This window comes from Haliaeetus albicilla, chromosome 2 (genome assembly GCF_947461875.1).
Source record: "Haliaeetus albicilla chromosome 2, bHalAlb1.1, whole genome shotgun sequence".
NCBI classification, from domain to species: domain Eukaryota; kingdom Metazoa; phylum Chordata; class Aves; order Accipitriformes; family Accipitridae; genus Haliaeetus; species Haliaeetus albicilla.
In genome coordinates, this window is record NC_091484.1 from 46893164 (window position 1) to 46910297 (window position 17134).

Below are 17134 nucleotides of genomic sequence, written 5' to 3' on the forward strand. Positions count from 1 at the left end.
AGATCCGTGAAATGATGGTCTGTTTAGAAACTACATCTATCAGGACTGAAGCTTGCACTAGCTGTTAGCACTGGGAAACACCAACTCTTGATACCATGTGGTCAGTCCAACATTGTAAAGATGCAGTCAGGATCTTTGAACTTACCCATAGCATCATCCTGAGCAGGCTTTTTGGATTATGATATGTGCCTTGCTGATGGACAGCATGGTTAAAATAAAGGCTGGGAGAATTGCTGGGTAAGGGGCTCGAATAAACTACGCTAACTCACCCGTTTTACGAAGTGGAAAATCATCCTTGGCATCCTGCGCTCCTGGTAAAGTGTATTTGTACGGTGGCGAGGCCCCACTCAGGGGTGGAGAGCTTTGATCCAGTGAGGTATGGTGGGCAGCCCTGCAGCAGACACAGAGAGGTCACAAATTAGCAGTCACTGAGGTGACCAGCAGTAACTATCTACACATGTTGTACACATGTCTCAGCTGTGTTTATGTTCTCGTTTGTCTAAGTGCGCACAAACCACAGGCTCATGTAACCAATTTCACTTTTACAGTAAGTTATGGAACTCCTCGGGATTCCCAAGAACGCGCTTTTTGCACTCATTATAAAAGTCACATAGGATAACAGTCAACGTTGACCTACAGACAGGATCTGTCACCAGTTTGGGGAATTGACCATTTTAGATTGTTGCATTTTAATACGAACCAGCTGAGGCACAGCAAAAGCCATTTAAGTCTTGTTTATCACGTACAAATAGATGTACATTGATCTAGCCTCTTCTATGAAAATGTGGGGGATTTTCAGGGCAGGGGGCCTCATATAAAACTAACCAGAAATATTGAGTTGTTATTATTATCTGTTGGGAAAAAAACCCAAAATATTTAGTGCACAAGGTAGATAAAACCTTGCATTTCGGTTCAGTTTGTAAGTTTTGTGAGCACACCACTGGGCAGCACATAGCACTCACGTCAGCAGAGAAGCTCCAAGCTGAAGAGTGCTTTCTGACAACTGCTGGATGAAAGAAATAGTGTGAGTAGATCTTTCTGAACACGGAAACTGCAAACTGCAAAGAAATTGCATCATTTGGCCCAGAGACAGGGTTTGGGGTTTTTTGTTTGTTTGGTTGATTTTTCTATTTAGAGGGGGAGAGAGGGAAAGGAGGGAAACTTTCAAACTTTGTGTTTATCTAAACATAATTTTACTTGGCCTTTTACAGAGTCTCTCTCCCTATCTTTCCAATGTAGTGTGGTTAACCAATAATACACCTGTCAAAAGGGGCTCTGCCATGAGAGGAAGCACTACTTTCCTTAGTGTAGCAGAAGACATCTTCTGCAGAGCTCCTCGTTCTCACTCATCTGAAGTCTCAGAACTAAGCTTGGATTATTAGTCCAGAAATCTTACATACTCAAGGTAATTTCACACATTATTTGGGGAAAAAAAAGAAAATTAACCACCAGAAACAATGTAACTATATATTAAGTCCTGTTACCACAATGCTCTGATTAGCTCAGAATGGAAACTCCAAGGGCAGGCCTTCAGTAATTCTTTTTAAAGAGAACAAGTACAAGACAGAAATCTAGTGTACCATATGCATTTCTGTTCGTCCTATTGAAGGCCAATTTGCACATAACATTGAAGTCTTTCAGAAACGCAGCCAGAGTTCATTTTGTTGGAATGACTTACGTGTCTGTTGTAATAAGAAAGTTAAAAAGGAATTAATCAGTAAAAAAAAAAAAGGGGGGGGGGGGTGATAAAAACTGTAAACTCTTAAAATGTTAATAGGCCCGTTACAGAACTCAACAAAATCACTTGTTTCAATGGTCTAAGCAGATTCTTATCAAGGCCAAGGCATCATAAGAATATGCAGTTTTGGATACTAAAATCCATCACGGTAAGAGAAGTTAAATGACCGCTATCCTACTCAAAATCCTTGTGAGTTACTTACACCATTCAAGTAACTTCACTGGAAAGCACTATCTCTTCAAGAAGAAACAAGTTTTGTGATCAATTCAAAATCCAAGTAAATCAAACACAAAGTTATTCTAACTACAAAAATTGAAGAAACTTGGAAAAATGACAGGTATAGTTGTAAAACTTGTGATAGCATCAAGAGATGAAGCAGTTGAAATAAAAACTTTATACAAATTTCTGAGAGCATCTTGTTCTGTATAGCTCTCATCTCATCACTGAACACCCAAATACTCTTTAGTTCAACCAGAAATATTACACTTCTGACTTTTTGCTGACTTCTCGGTTGAACTTCTGTCTTGTTCTGGAGGCAGACTCTCAATACCCCTGCTGTAGAAGCATTCTGGCAAGTTTTAACAGATACCTCAACAAGGCAAGGAAACAGCTTAATACTGAACATACGTGTACCAGAGCTTGGGGTGGCGGCTCATGGAATGATTCTTCCCGTTTGCTGGAGAGTCTTTTGTTGCCGATTTACTCAACAGGAACTCTTGAAGTTTCTGCTTCACTTCTGTACTGGCCACTGCCCCTAAGACACAAAGAATTTAACATATCTTATCTTGCTTCAAAAAATTACTTTTTTAAAGAAAAAAAAAACAACAAAACACACACAAAAAAAGCCTGAGTCTTGCTGCTGCAAGTGTTGTAAACTATAAAAAATATTGTTGGAAATCCTTCAAAAAGAGATAACATTCGGATTAATTGTTTGTCTGTAGAAGACTGAAGTTGGCCATAATCCAGATATTCAGTGAAGTCATAAGGGGTATTTCAACAGTAGATGACGCTATTCATCCAGGGCAGATGTATCTACAGAATTTAAATTATTTCCTAATAATTCCCAAATACAAAACCAAGGATAGAACTAAAAAGATAGTGACAAAAGGTCACTTTGAGTTTGCATTAAAGAATGTTTTATCTTTTAGTAAATAGTAAATAGTGATAGCACACCAAAACTGTCCTCTGAACACTGTCTTGGTTATGAGCAGAATGCCGTAGAAAGAGCCAGCAGTGAGCCTTTTTATTTAAGCCACTTAAGAGCCTGTACCTGTGATGTCTGGAAGACAGACCACAGTCTGAAACATGAGTCTTAGTTGATAACTCTACTCTTACAACACAAAACCAACAGAAAGACCGAAACACCAGGAAGACACAGTGCAGTTTGACCTCTCTTGGTGGTTAGCTCAATACAGTACAAGAAGTAGGGCATGTCAATGTCAGGTTAAACTGCCAATTCCTACTTGCAGCATGGGACATGCTTCTTTACTCACAGCCATAATACTCTTTATTAAAAAAGCATGAAGAAGAAAAATCTTCTCTCAGTTTTCCATAAACAGTGACAAAAAAGGGAAGAAAAAACATTTCTTTAAAGTAGCAGCACTAGGGCATACTGATACTCTAAGTATTTGGTCACCCAACCCTGACACAGCACAGCTAGCTGGTGAGCATGTCCCCCTATGACCCAGTTCCCATAAAATACCTCTACTACCCCTCAGCTTCAGACCCTAACTCCCCTTCCTGCACCTTTCTTCCCTCCTGTAGTCATTAAGTAGAACACCAGTAGCAGCAAATGCTGGGGCTGGGCCTGGGGGGTCACAAGTGCTGCTTGGCTGGCAGCTACATACTGAACAGCCACCCAGCAAGCCAAACTGAGAAGGGAACCACTGAGTTCACATCACTGCTTTTCCTTTGGTGGGAGCACTAATAAAGCCCAACTGTTTATATGAAGGCTGATTTTTCATACCACTTACAGGAACCTTTTGTTCCTGCAGTTTCTGCCACCTTCCCACTGCTAGGTCAATAAGCTGGTGATGCTTGCAGAGATTCATCATTCACCAAAGTACTGGAAGCACCGTAGACACCTTCATTTCTAAAGCCTACGATATGGTGGTACACCTACAACTGTTGAACTGATATATTTTTCCACCCAAGAAAAAAAGGCACGAGCATAATGTACAGCTCTTTTCTGCTTCGGTCTTTGTCAATTAATTCTTGTGGTCCTTTAGCAGGGCAAGTAACAATATCTGCTGGTGGCAGCTTCATTTTGAATACCTTCACAATGTACTTCAACCTGATTTTTAAACTGACCTCATGAAGGAGAATTATTTGTATCTGTCTCCCTCTAGTGAGCACCAAATTCCAACAGTATCCTTTATATCTGTCATTTGCCTTTGAGATATACGTGAGCTAGAAATAACCCTTGGTTGGGCCTCATGAAATGGCATCAAGAACAAACACAAGGCAGTTTGAAGAAGTACTAGCAAAAGTGTTCAGCAGTCCCAGTCAAAGATATTCTTCAATATTTTGTCATATTTTCAATCTTGAAACAATGCTCAAATTAGTTAATCAGCATGTAATTTGATTTTTTGCTGTTTTGTGGTGCTTTCTGTATTGGGAAATAAGCTCTTCAGAATGAAGTTCTCAAGTGAAGCTTTAGGCTTTCAAATTCCCTCTTTTTTTATAAAAAGAGGTAGATTCTTGAGAGACATATACACAGGTCTGTCAAAGTGTGCTTTCCTACAGTCCTCCAAGTCTGCACACAAACCAGCAATGTGTTTCTGTGGGTGCTGCAGGTGGCCCTGCCTTTCTGCAAGCACAGCCTCAACTTCTCTAGTTGTGTATTTCACACAGTAATAGGCTTGCTTCAGGTTCCTGTTCATCGTCCATTTTGGCTGGGAGAAGGCAAAGGGGAATAGATCAATTTCTTATTAGGATTCATGGTACAATCGCTCTTACTTTCTCGGCCTCTTTCTTTGCCTCGGAGGGGAGGAAGCTGTTGTTCCCTGCGATGCCTCTCCAGTTCCTGCTCTTGTCTCTGCTGCTCCAGTTTCTGTTCTTTTTCAAGGAGTTCTTGCTGTTGTTTAATGGCTAGGAGTTCCTGTTGTAACTTGCACAGAACAAAAAGACATGAGAAAGTGCAGTTTGCACTGTTTTCTAGGTCAGTCCTGGCTAAAACAACCCTCTTGAATAACTGAGTATCAGTGCTTGCTTTTGTGCTTACACTTCTTTTCATCTCTTAACTGACTTTCCCCAGTCTTTTAAGCGGGATAGTGCATTACTGGCTGTCACTAAAATGAATTTTAATGTCAGCTAGCAGCCTGCTGCTCTGGTTTCACTTCTTTCTCTTTTGGCAAAGAAGCCTGGAAACTGCACAGGGTTCTTTGCCAGTGCATCACCCAACTCTGGCTGCTGTGCTCCGCTGCGTTTGTCAGCTCCATCGAGCAGAAGCTTAGCACAGTAGCATAATGGCAAGCAGCTCAGAAGGAAAAAATGAAAAGAAAGGCAAGATCATAAATTCACGGTCAAAATCCATTACAGCAATCCAACCATAGTGCATGTAACCCCATATATAATTTTCTTTTTACATAATATGAGGCAGTTCAGAGAAGAGTGAAAACACAACACTTTCAGGGCCTGCCTCCATTTTACAAATGCAAATATTATGCACTTGCTTATCAGTTTGGTTTGTGGGCACAAACTCAAATAGTAGCCCCCCAAAGCAGTCTCTTAATATACTCAAAACTGCACATACAGAAAAGACAGCCATATTGAAGTCTGGCTGAAAATCCAGCTTTGTAAAATAGGTAGTTTGATTTTCTGTGGATGTGGTGGCTTCATGAGCTTGATGATTCTCATAGTACTGCCTTGGTCTGTTGTGAGCAACTCACTGGTCGGTGCTAGCAGTTTTGCTTGAAAAGGCTTTTATCACCCAAAAACAGAGAAATAAGCACTCAAACACCATCTGTCAGTCACAGTGAACCTTTCAGGCATGTTCCCTATTCATGTCTGCCTAAGCATATTCAGTTTGCAGATAAAGTGAGGGATAAATGAAAAATGTTGCTACCTTTATGTGCTCCTGAAGCTGGGCCTGATGCTGGCGGGTCAGGTTTTCATGCTGCTTCTGAAACTCTGCAATCAGCAGTTGTTTCTGAATTTGCTGCTGCTGCTGGATCAGAAGTAGTTCCTGCTGTAGCTGCTTTTCACGCATAATTGGGTCCACCATGGGAACCATCATCCTGAGATCAGTTCGCAAGTCTAATGGTGAGATAGGCTCTAATCCCACGGGAACCTCCGACTTTACATCCACTGTGGGAAGAAAACAACAAAATGTATATATATTAAATATAACCGGAGAAGGAAAATAGAGATCATTCCTGCTGGGGAAAAGACCAATTTCACTCAAAGACTGCTTCAATGTACAGACCTAACAAAACACTAATGGATTTTATGCTGTATGCAAACTTCAGACATTCCTACTAGCAATTGGAGATTTTACAAATTATTTTATCACTTACTTTCCATTCTCTGCAAAAATGCTCCCAGATTAATATTCTGCAAGCAACCCAGTTCTAAAACCTAATGTCACAGCCTAATGGAGCAACATTTAGTGAGAATCTCCTAGGCACTATCAATGCTTCACAATAAACACTCAGGGCACTTCTTCAGTGTAAGATGAAGGCCGTCCAGTTCTCACTACATTGCAAGAGATTTTCCAAAGCAGCGTGTAGATTTTCTGAGGATGCTGTTACACATGAACAGCTACCTAATGCTATATAGCTACTGCATGTAAATTTACCTGGCAAACACATAGGAATAACACATATGAAATTATAGGAAAATAAGTTGACCCAGAAACTGAGAAGTTTTAATATAGCTTTTTGAAAAGTGTCCACCATGCTTGGATTGGATTAGACATAACATACTATATATGGCTTGTAAAAAAATGAAAACATCTTGAATTATTCCAATTTGTTGCAGCAATGGTATATATTGTTAATCTAGCCCTAAAGTAATGAAAAATCCTGTGTTTTTCTATCTCCTTATTTAGATCGAAGGGACTAAAACGCAGCAGAAGAGAGAGGTTTGATGAATTTCACTACAATACTTATAAAGCTCAGGTTTTCATATTAAGTGAAGAGATAGAGTGTAACTTTATCTATTTCAAAAGAACAAAAAACTAGCAAGTAACATTTCTACAAGAGGAAAATAAGTAACAGCTGAGGGTCTCTGCTAAAGCTCAGCAGTTCTGATTCCATCCACGAGAGGACAGTGGAACACAAACACATTCGCTCCCATTCCTACTGTTCCACTATCTTCATTGGAAAATAAGATTATTAACTGAAAACAAACATGCTGTCGGAAATGACTAGGGAACAAGATTTTAAGTGTATTTTCTCCTTTGCTCTGCTACAGCTGTATTTGTTTTCAAGGAGAAAACTAAAATGATACAGAAATATTCTAGCAAGCAGGAGCAGTAAAATTGAAGCAGCAAAAATTGAAACTGCAGCAAATGGAGAGAACTTAATTGTAACTGTACGATCAAATCTACTAGTAAAAAGTTTTATACAAATAAGAGATGAGGCACCAAATCTCTTCTACTGATCATGTTCTTTTTTCTCCAAATTCTGGAAACATACAATTTCCTGGGCCGTTTCTTTTTTTAAATCCTAGTAACTGTGATTGTAAAACCTCAAAGCACAATTTGCCTTCTTAACCTGCTACCCCAACAGAATGATTGTGTCTTAAGTGCTTACTTTTGTTCTGAGACTAATCACTAAATTATAAAAAATCACCTTTAACTTACAAAAACTACTCTTGATTATAAATAATTGCCACAGACCAAGAGAAATGGACAGGCAAACCCCCAGCCTTTCATCCCATTTATTCAGCAGCAATCCACATTCCATTTGTCTAGACTAAATATAGCCGCGTTTATACAAGAAATCAATAGTGCTTGCAGCGAGCAGAGCAAAGACATGAATATTTCATCAAACTCGGACAGAAATGGCAATCAGCAAACTGACAGCAAACCGTGTGGGCTGACTGGCCCTCCAGATAAGTCTCCGGTACTTGGACAATGGCTCATTGCCTGCAAGTCACAATCTTATCATCGGCGCTCTTCTATTTTTAACATTAATTGCATTGTAGGTGACAAAGGCTTATCATGTTTAAAGTGGAGAGATGGATTTTCTTACATCTTCTGTGACAGGATAATAAGCCTTACTAGGAGGAATAATAGTAACTGGAGCTTGGCAAACCCTGCAGGGTCTGGTTTGCGATAGTGTTTGCAAACTGAACCCTGCAGTTTATTTTGCAGATATTGGCTACAAATCAACCCCTACAGGTCTGCATGGCGATTCAGGCTGATTATACTTCCTATCTCTGACGAGCATCCCGCTTCTTCATTTTCAGAGCACTTCTCGTGAGGGGAGGCCTCCAGATTTTTCTAACGATGGAAATTTCCTTCTACTATTAGTAAAACATACAGCTGAAATCAGGCTCAGTTTGAGAAGATACACATTTTCAAGAATTTTCACACACTCAAATAATAAATCTAGTGCTGGAATATCTACTTCATCAAGTTCAACTTTACCTCATTTCTTAATGTGGGGGAAAATAAACATTAAGGTAGTTCTAGATGCTTGAATCCATAGAAATCAATACATAATCTTTCATGTCATTTAAATGCCAATTTTTACTGACAAATAAGACAAGCATTTATTTCCTGGCATAAATATTGCTAACAGTAAGGTTACCGCCAATACTACTAGTAACTGCTGACATAGTGTATACTAACTTTTGAGGGTAATTGCTGTCTTAAAACTGTAATAGCTAATAGTTAGCTGGATAATAGTCAACCTAATCAATGAAGTTATTTTAAACAAGTTACTATAAAATCACGAATCAAACTGAATGGTTTGCTACTGTCTATTAGGCGGTCCTAATGCCACAGGCCATTTACATTCTCCTCACTTGTTACCAGCTGACAAGAAAGAGACAAAGCAGCCCCGTGGAGCTACATCAGTGTGAAAAATGTGTAATGGAGCAGAGAATCAAGATGAGTATCTTTAAAAGCTTTGACTTTTAATGGAAGCATTTTCCGCCCGCCACCCCAACGCAACTTTAAATCTCGAAAGAGCAAAGGTGGTGCAGGATGTTTATTCTCATTGGGGCTTTTAATGTTTTTTCACTCCCTCTACACAAGGATGTATGTATTTTTCACGTAGAAAAGGAACATCCTAATCAGTGCCCTCAACTTCCAAACATCACAAGAAATAATGGGATACAGGACTTCAACAACAGGATTCATTGAGATATTAGCCAAAGAAGGAAAAGGATGGATAATGAAAGAAAATACTAATCAGAGCTTGATAAAGGCTAACTTCACTTTAAGGAGCCTTGTTTTGCAGGATTTCCAGTATCACCAATGGAACGATGTTGTAGCAGGCACGATTCAGCGTAGGACCCTGCCTGCACTCTCTCCACTGCGGTCCGCAGCAGATCCTTCCTAACAGCTCTGCTGACTACAACACAAGCCTGGGATTCCTCTCTAAGGTTAAATAAAGACAAACTCTCTGAGCTCATGTCAGCTGCGGTGAACACAACAGTAGGCTGCAGAATATTAACTAAAAACGTTACTGAAAGCTCGGTGATTCCAGGAAATATGCCAAAACCTGAGTAGAAAAATATTTAATTTTCAGCTACAACACACTGCAAAAGGCGTATGTATTTATTTTTCCTAAAAATACTCAATCGCCTTTATCTTGAAACATAACAACAAAAATAGTCTCAGAAGAGCGTCCATATCAATTATATTGCATAGATGGCACTTCCCACAGTGCTTTTGACATTCTGTGGAAAGAAAATAAGATACTTGCAAAACAGCATGCTTGTTCTTGTTGAATAGATTGAGATGCTTGGAACATATGTAAAAAGAGGTAAAAGAGCTTGTTTTAACCCTGAGGCTTTGCTTTTTGAAACCATTCCTTAAAATGGGAATCACTGAAAAACTGTAAGTCTTTCACTGAGAGATGGCATTTCAAGCTTTGTTTCCTGTGACTAGTTTCAACTTCTGGTGTATTAGAATACACAAATCTTCTGAATCACAAGTGCTAAGGGAAAACATCAGAAAATAAACCAGCCCACTTTCTTACCATCATCTCCCAAGAAGGGCAATCTTCTTTTTTTTGTTTGTAGTTACCTTTCTTGGCAGACATTTATGCCATCTTTAAAAACAGGAACTTAAACAAGGTATGCTGCCATCAGCTGAACAGTCACCATTCTTTATCTGAGATGCAATGAAGAAGAATTCTAGTAGGCTGGCTTCCCAGAACATCTCATCTAGTACATTTATGATTCCTACTCTTAGAGGAACCATGTGAATTTGCTGGGACTGCAGGGATTCAAGCCAACCCCTTCCCAAAGGAATTTCTTGGTTACACTGTTGGGCTGGGACAGTAAGGAAGGCTGGAGAGAGGAACAGGGCATGAAGTGGGTGAGGACCTTTCTCCTGCCTTGGTCATCCAAGGCAGCCTTTTACTGGAGAAGCAGTTAAGGTTTATGAAGTCAGCAAGGAGGACTACAAAAGTTGGAATGCTAAATGAAGATTACACGTGACAAGAGACAGATGACAAGCTCCTCCAACTAGCAACTTCAGTATTAGGCAGTAAAAGCATATTCCTGAAAACACGTCAAAACAAGTAAAATCTAGAAGAATCGTTCTGCCAAAAAAATGGCTACACCTTACCCCAGACATCAATTTGGTGAAGTATTACAAAGAAAAGAGAGAATGGGAGAGCTGTTTATACTAGTGGTACTCTTTTGAACTCTGCTCTACAAAACAGGACCCACCTGAAGTTATTATTAACTTGTACAGTACTTTTCATAGTTTTCATATGCTTTTCATAAAATGAAAAAAAAACAGAACAGTTTTGCACATTTTAGTGTAAAAGAAACTGCCTCTATTTGGCCTCTTCATTCAAAGAAAGTGAAAAAACTTCCCTTTTACAGGATTAGCCATCAGTCAATCATGACATAATCAGAGCACTCAGGAATTTACAGGAAAAGAGCTCTAAATGGTGGAAGGAGTGGAAGATCCCTCCCCACCCCAATAAAGATAATACTTTAAATTTATGCTCCAGTTTAAACCTTGAATTCTCCAGATTTATGTGCCACCTCATTCAGGACTTGAAAGCCCGATACCTGAAAAGCCATAACAGTGTCTTTGAACACAGATTGAAAAAATGAAATACTGTAGGAGGCTGAAAGTTGCAGGAATAAGGAACAGAGGGTAGCAGGGAAACTTTGGCAGGCAGGTGAGACAAAAAGTAACTGGCAGGAGACAGGGCAGAAAAGGACTGGCCAAGCAATAAGACATGAGCCACTGACCAGAGATAGAGTGCAGGAAAAAGAGTTAAAATTTCCGAGCTTTCTGTGCTGAGAAGCAGCATTACAGGAGCATTGCTCACTCTGTAATCTAAGAGCAGCCCTGGCACACTGATAAGGTGGCAGTGAGGCCACAGTGTAAATAAAGAGCTAATAGAGGAGCAATGTGTCCATTGTGAGGATGCTGGGAAATTAAGTGAGCAACGTGGTTTTGAATAGCCATGACTAAAGAGGACAAAGTCTGGCATGAAAACTACTACAGCAATTGTTCAATGTTCAAACTTGCAGAAAAATCTCATAATCTGGAGCCCATTCCCCAGAGGAGAGGTGGCGTGCGGCTTTCTGGGGGAAGCTGTGCCATGGCGAGACCTGTGTGGCAGACTGCAGGAGCAAGAAGACAAAATTTTAAGAATAACTAGTGACATCAGAAGTACAAGTCAGATGATCAATAAACTGTGAAAGGTTAGGTTACCTCCCATGGGATGATTTATCATCCCAGCTCTGGTGGCTAAAACTTGTACCTCAGTTCTCAGCTGGCATAATCTGTCATTCCTCTGTTAACTTCAATATAGGCAAAGCTTCTTTATGCCACCTGAGAAGCTTGATGCAGAATCTCTCACGAGTATAGGGGTGAAAGAAGACAGCCTTGAGAGCATCTCATTTTAATATGGGGACAAAACCATCCAGATTTAGGATGACACTTGTAAAACTTTTTTACAATATTTAAAATCAGGAGAATTTTTTCTCCACTCTCACAATTACGCTAAAGGATGCATCCAAGCTGAAAAAAGTGTCACTTAGATTTCACTGAATGTTATTAAATGTTTTTGATTAGTTATATATCCTCAATCGTACTCTGGATTTTGGCTGTCACAGGCAAGGGAAGCAGAAAGAAGACAGCAACTGCAAATGGAAGATTTTTTTCAAAGGCAACATGATGACTTTTTATGGCAGTTAAGTACTCGACTGCAATTTGTACTTTTAAAACTTCCTCGCTTGGAAAGGAAAAGGACAAGAAATTAGGACACATTTCAGAGCAGAAAAAATACTTTCCAGTTATTTTCTTGGATTATCCTTCAAGAGTCACTAATTATTTTAAACAGTACTATCACTGAATCAGAAGTATAAGTGAACTGTCAAACCTGATGAGGCACTCAGTTGAGTTTATAGTATTAAGGAGAAGTGTAATAAATTAGACTAGAAATTTATTCCCCTTTGTTCTATAAAAGGGATCTTATCATGATTATACCTTTTCCCTGTTTCTTTTAAGTGTTTGCATACATGTCATAATGAGAAGTAAAATAAATGCAAACAGCTATCTGGGCTTTGATTTACCATTCTCTTATTTCCCCAGGGCCTGGAAAGGAAGCTCAAACAACCACAAACTTCTAAAATATCAGTGAGAGGCCTTGAAATACCAAGACTGAAGTTACAGCTAGCTGGCTTTTGTAAAAAAATCAAAGGCTTTATTATATTGATTTACTAAAATCAGATTCCTTCTCTGCAACTAGGCTTTTGAGTCAAACAGTCATAACAAACACAAACATAAATGCCATCTAATTTGTTATAGTCAGGAAGTTTTTAAATGTTACAGTGTTCGCTGTTTCTTCTCTACTGAATACACGAGCGAAAGTTCCACTTACGAGCCTGCCAGAGTTCATGCAAATTTCAGGCCAACTACTTCTGTCGCACAAATAAAGGCAAATGCACCCAGTAAATCACATCAGAATGTGAAACGCTTTTAAACTCAAACCTGGGATCATCTTTTATCAAGAAATCCAAGCTGAGCTATATTTGGGTTTCTGAGTTACTTTATTTATATTTCAGCTAGGAGAACTCTTACAAACACATTCTCTACACCCATCAGCACACAGCCATATCTTTACTTTTCGGAAAATGCCCTTCTGATATAAAGAATCTGAATATCCTAAATTCTAGATGCTACTGTTGCAGGCAAAATAAAAACATGTCAAAGATAAATGCACATATGGTTAAAAATGTAGAATTTCTACGTAACTTTCTTTGCAGTTCCAAACTCTATGACATTCTGGTGATTCTATTAAACAATGATAATATATCAGTCTTAATTATGCTGTTGATACATGGTATCAGGTTAGCCTGTTTGACCATAATGTGCCTACCTCATGGCATGCACGCACAAGAAATGACAGGGAAGAATGTAAAATAGCATTCTTTTGGCTGTGTATCTTCTGTGCATGGATCAGTACCACTGCCAGTGAGATCATACTGAAGATGCCAAGTAAGGTTTGATTTGGCGGCAGCACCACTTAGCGGTTGCAGAACTAAGTAGGTATAATGTCTTCAAATCAGTAGCTGCCAGCTTATCGCTATCTTCTGGTCACTTCATTAAAGCCTTTGCAATTAATTAATCAAAATGAAAGCATATGTGATATAAATCTGTGTGCGTGCACTTGCATACATACATAATTCTTGTATCATATCCTGAAATGCTAAAAAAACAAGCAAAGAGCAGACATGATACAACGGATTCCTCTCACCTCCCTTTTTAAAACAGGTATAATGATAGATGCTACAGACACATGAGAAAGGCAATATGCTTTTAATTGTGTCAGTATTATTATACATCAAAAGACAGTGTACAAAGTCCCCCATGTTGCTAAGGATGACCGAAAGGGCACCATGAGGCATTCTGGAGACCTGCTACAGTCTTTGCCTCATCCCCTATCCAGAGACAATATGAGACTGCTACAAGTGGTACCAAATACATCCAGAACATATGACTTTCACTTACTTTTCTTTCATCTCTTCTCCACCTGTGAATGCTGCAGGCACATTGGTGGCAATGTCAAGTTTGTACCTGCTGAATAATTTCCAACAGTGCAGATACCACTATTCTAATCCCAAATGGATGACGTAGAGAAAGAGGAGAGGTGGGAAAAAGCTCTTCCTTGAAGTGAGGATATCAAAGGTAGACAGCCACCTTTTGGGCATGCCAGCAGGTATATCCTGAAGTATCATAGGGCAGCATGCTCCAGGCAAATTAGACAGTGGGCGGAGGTTTGCTGAACAAGTATCCCCAAATAGCTTTGCTATTTCAGGGGTGTGACAGCCAGTGCTCCACATGAAACCCTTGGAAGGCAAGATGCAGTGCAAATCTTTCAAGGAACTGTTGGCAACTTCTTTGTATTTTAGGGAAAAAGATGACTGATCCCAAAAATGCAGTGAAGAGAATATTTTCCAGTTCCTTTTTTTTTTTTAATTTATTTTTGCAGCTGTATGTACTCCCCAAGATGCTACAATACTTAGGGTTTTCTTTTTTCTTCTTTTTTACTGCATAGCAAAACCTATCATGTACATGTAACTTATTAAGCTCACAACCTCTCTGCTATACTCAGGAAATCAAGAAAGACCTCCTATTATTCCAATGTTTTTAATAAATATTTATGGAACATCCTGATCTTTGACAAGCACGGGGCTAAAAATGGTTTTGATCCCAAGCAGAGAAAAAGGGAAGACCAGACTGAAATCTCCCACAGAGGAGGGGAAAAATCCAATAGAAGGATAATAGTACTTTTTAAAGAATCTTTCTAATGAGAGAGTAAATGAGATGCCAGCCAGAGACTGGCAACTCAATACTACTTACTATGATAGCTCAGAAATAAAACTCTTATGTATCCTATGCAAAACTAACAATTGCAGATGTTTATTAGCAAAGATGTATTTGCTTGTATTATATATTTTTTCCTGTTCTGCTCCCCTTTGTACCACGTTGCCTTGGACTGCAGCATACTCAGGGGAGTCTGTCTTCCTCTGCTCACATAAAAAACCTACTATATTTGCCTAGTGACTGAAATAAAATGAAGTAATACTAGATCACTGGCTTGCCGTTTTTCTGAAGTCCACCCCTTGGATTACTGACACCTAGCAGCAGAAGAGATTACAGCATGCATAGAGAAAACACTAGGGTCAGGCAGAGAAAATGAAAGATTTGGTCCCAATGATGATGTAAAGCAAAGGAAAGGTAGAGCTGCTTAGACTGCAGAACTGAATTAGGAGTGGCAGAATATGACAAGGGACAAACAATGGCAATCCAGCTGATGGGAATATTATGCAGCAGTCAAGCCCCAAAGTTGGATGGATAATGACGTCAATAGGCAGACAAGATGGGCTGCTGTAAAGAAAGTAAGGAGGAGTTTCTGAGGAAGATCCCTCTCAGCTTGATGAAAGGGTTGTGAAGGTTTTAAAGGTCTTGACTCAATCTATTTTCTGCTGCAGACAGAGTATGTCTTTCAGGGAACAACCTTGACTACCATACAGATGGGCTCGTTTCCATTACTAAGACATTACATAAGGCAGGCACTCCAGTAAAAGAGATTACATAAAATATACAAAAGGCATTATGAACTCACAAGCAAGGAAATGTCAGTCTTCCAGGATGTTTTCTTATATTTTTGTCTCATTAATGTGAAGACAGTTGTGGTTTTATAGCATATAGATCCAAACCATAATCATTTGCATTAAGTCATCACAAAAAATCTCTCTCTCTTATTCTGCCATTTGGGATTTGGGGGAATTACTTGAAGAAAGGAGACAGACATCTCAGGTTCACAGCTGTAACCTAAATATTGCAGAACTCTTCCATTTTATAGCAAAAAGGTGTCTTGGCAAAGGCAAACTTTCAGATGTTTACTTCTAAAACCAAATAATGTTCTTGAGCTGAAAAAAATCCCAAGCCAGGTATATAACATCTTGTTCATGTAATTCTGTGACATAATTAGTATCATCACTATTACACTACTTATCTAAATTCCTCCTTTCCTATTTTTTCTCTTTTCACCACAGTAAATGTTTTCAGCCCTGTTGTGTCCATATCTCTGTTTACTTGACTATCTACTTTGATTCCTTGAAAACATGTGCTGTAAATATCTGCCCTAAATTCAGAAGATTTCAGATAGCAAAAGCAACTTACCACTAACATTGCACTCTCTATGACAGAAAGAAAAGCTATTGCTATTTTTTTATAATGATGTAACACTAAACGTAGAAAATACTATTCAAGATTTGTGCTCTCCAGACTAAAGGGATCTCTGAAAGGCTCCCTCCAGAATGCGGGGACATGATTTCAACCACCAGAGGGAGTCAATCTGGTTTTTCAGATCAACTAAAAATTAGAATGAGCAGAAAAAGCACTGAGAAGAGAAGAAATCGCTAACAAATAGTTTATAACCGGATATATGTGGATACCAAACACAACGAAAACAAAACTTAACTGGTGTTCCGTTTATTGAGATAAGAAAATCACCTTTTTTGCATAAGTGTCATTAACAAAATTCCTATTTGTATACTTCTCCTGTATGACTTCAGATTAATAAGATTTCAAGGCATCAAAAAATAATAATTGACATAATCAGAACGACATTCATATTTCTATCCAACTTACTACTCTTATTTGAGTTCAAGACACTACCATACTCATAAGTCTGTTTCAGACATATGCTGGCTCAACTCAAAACTGTAAATACAGCAGGTTTTCTTCAGTTTATTTATGATTTAGTCACCTTAATCAGCAAGTAGAGTTAGGGACTTATGGTGGTAAGTACAGGAAAGAAACCGACATTTCTACTCACTCTGGCAAACATCTGTCTTTGTAATTTTTCAGCATTGGAAAAGCAAACTATAGAAATTATTAAGATGATGGCAACTTTCTCAGTACATTAGCTGGAGATATTTTCCGTTATTATTCTTCTAAATAAATACTGAAAAATGGTTCTGCATTCTGTAATATTCCAGAAACGAATGAAGCTAAACACTTCAAAGAAATTTATCAGTTATGTCAAAAGAAACAACAGCCATAGAAAAATTCTACACAATTCTGATGCCACTTAGCAAGTGCAATTCAGAAAACTGGAATTCAAAAGTTATTACCCATTTTTGGTTTTCCGCATTTCAGTAGGTCCATTTCTTACTAGTGGGTTGGTTGTTTCTCTCTTCATCTCAACTCATCTGACACGCAGAAAGTCAGTCAAG

At 38.9% G+C, this 17134-nt stretch overlaps 1 protein-coding gene across 17 annotated transcripts in view; it reads right to left on the bottom strand.

Moving 5' to 3' along the window:
• HDAC9 (histone deacetylase 9) overlaps window positions 1–17134 on the bottom strand; it is a 499915-nt gene that overhangs the window by 228445 nt on the left and 254336 nt on the right. For 11 of the 17 annotated variants that reach the window (XR_011322675.1, XR_011322676.1, XM_069773867.1 and 8 more), the window contains 4 exons: window positions 5805–6046; window positions 4697–4847; window positions 2366–2492; window positions 270–391 (listed from right to left, as the gene is read on the bottom strand). Coding sequence is in view for 15 of the 17 variants with exons in the window: in XM_069773867.1 (XP_069629968.1) it covers window positions 270–391; window positions 2366–2492; window positions 4697–4847; window positions 5805–6046 (642 nt within the window). In the remaining 2 variants the exon portion in view is untranslated. The remainder of the gene's footprint in view (window positions 1–269; window positions 392–2365; window positions 2493–4696; window positions 4848–5804; window positions 6047–17134) is intronic. The other 6 variants (XM_069773812.1, XM_069773893.1, XM_069773804.1 and 3 more) reach the window with 3 other exon arrangements.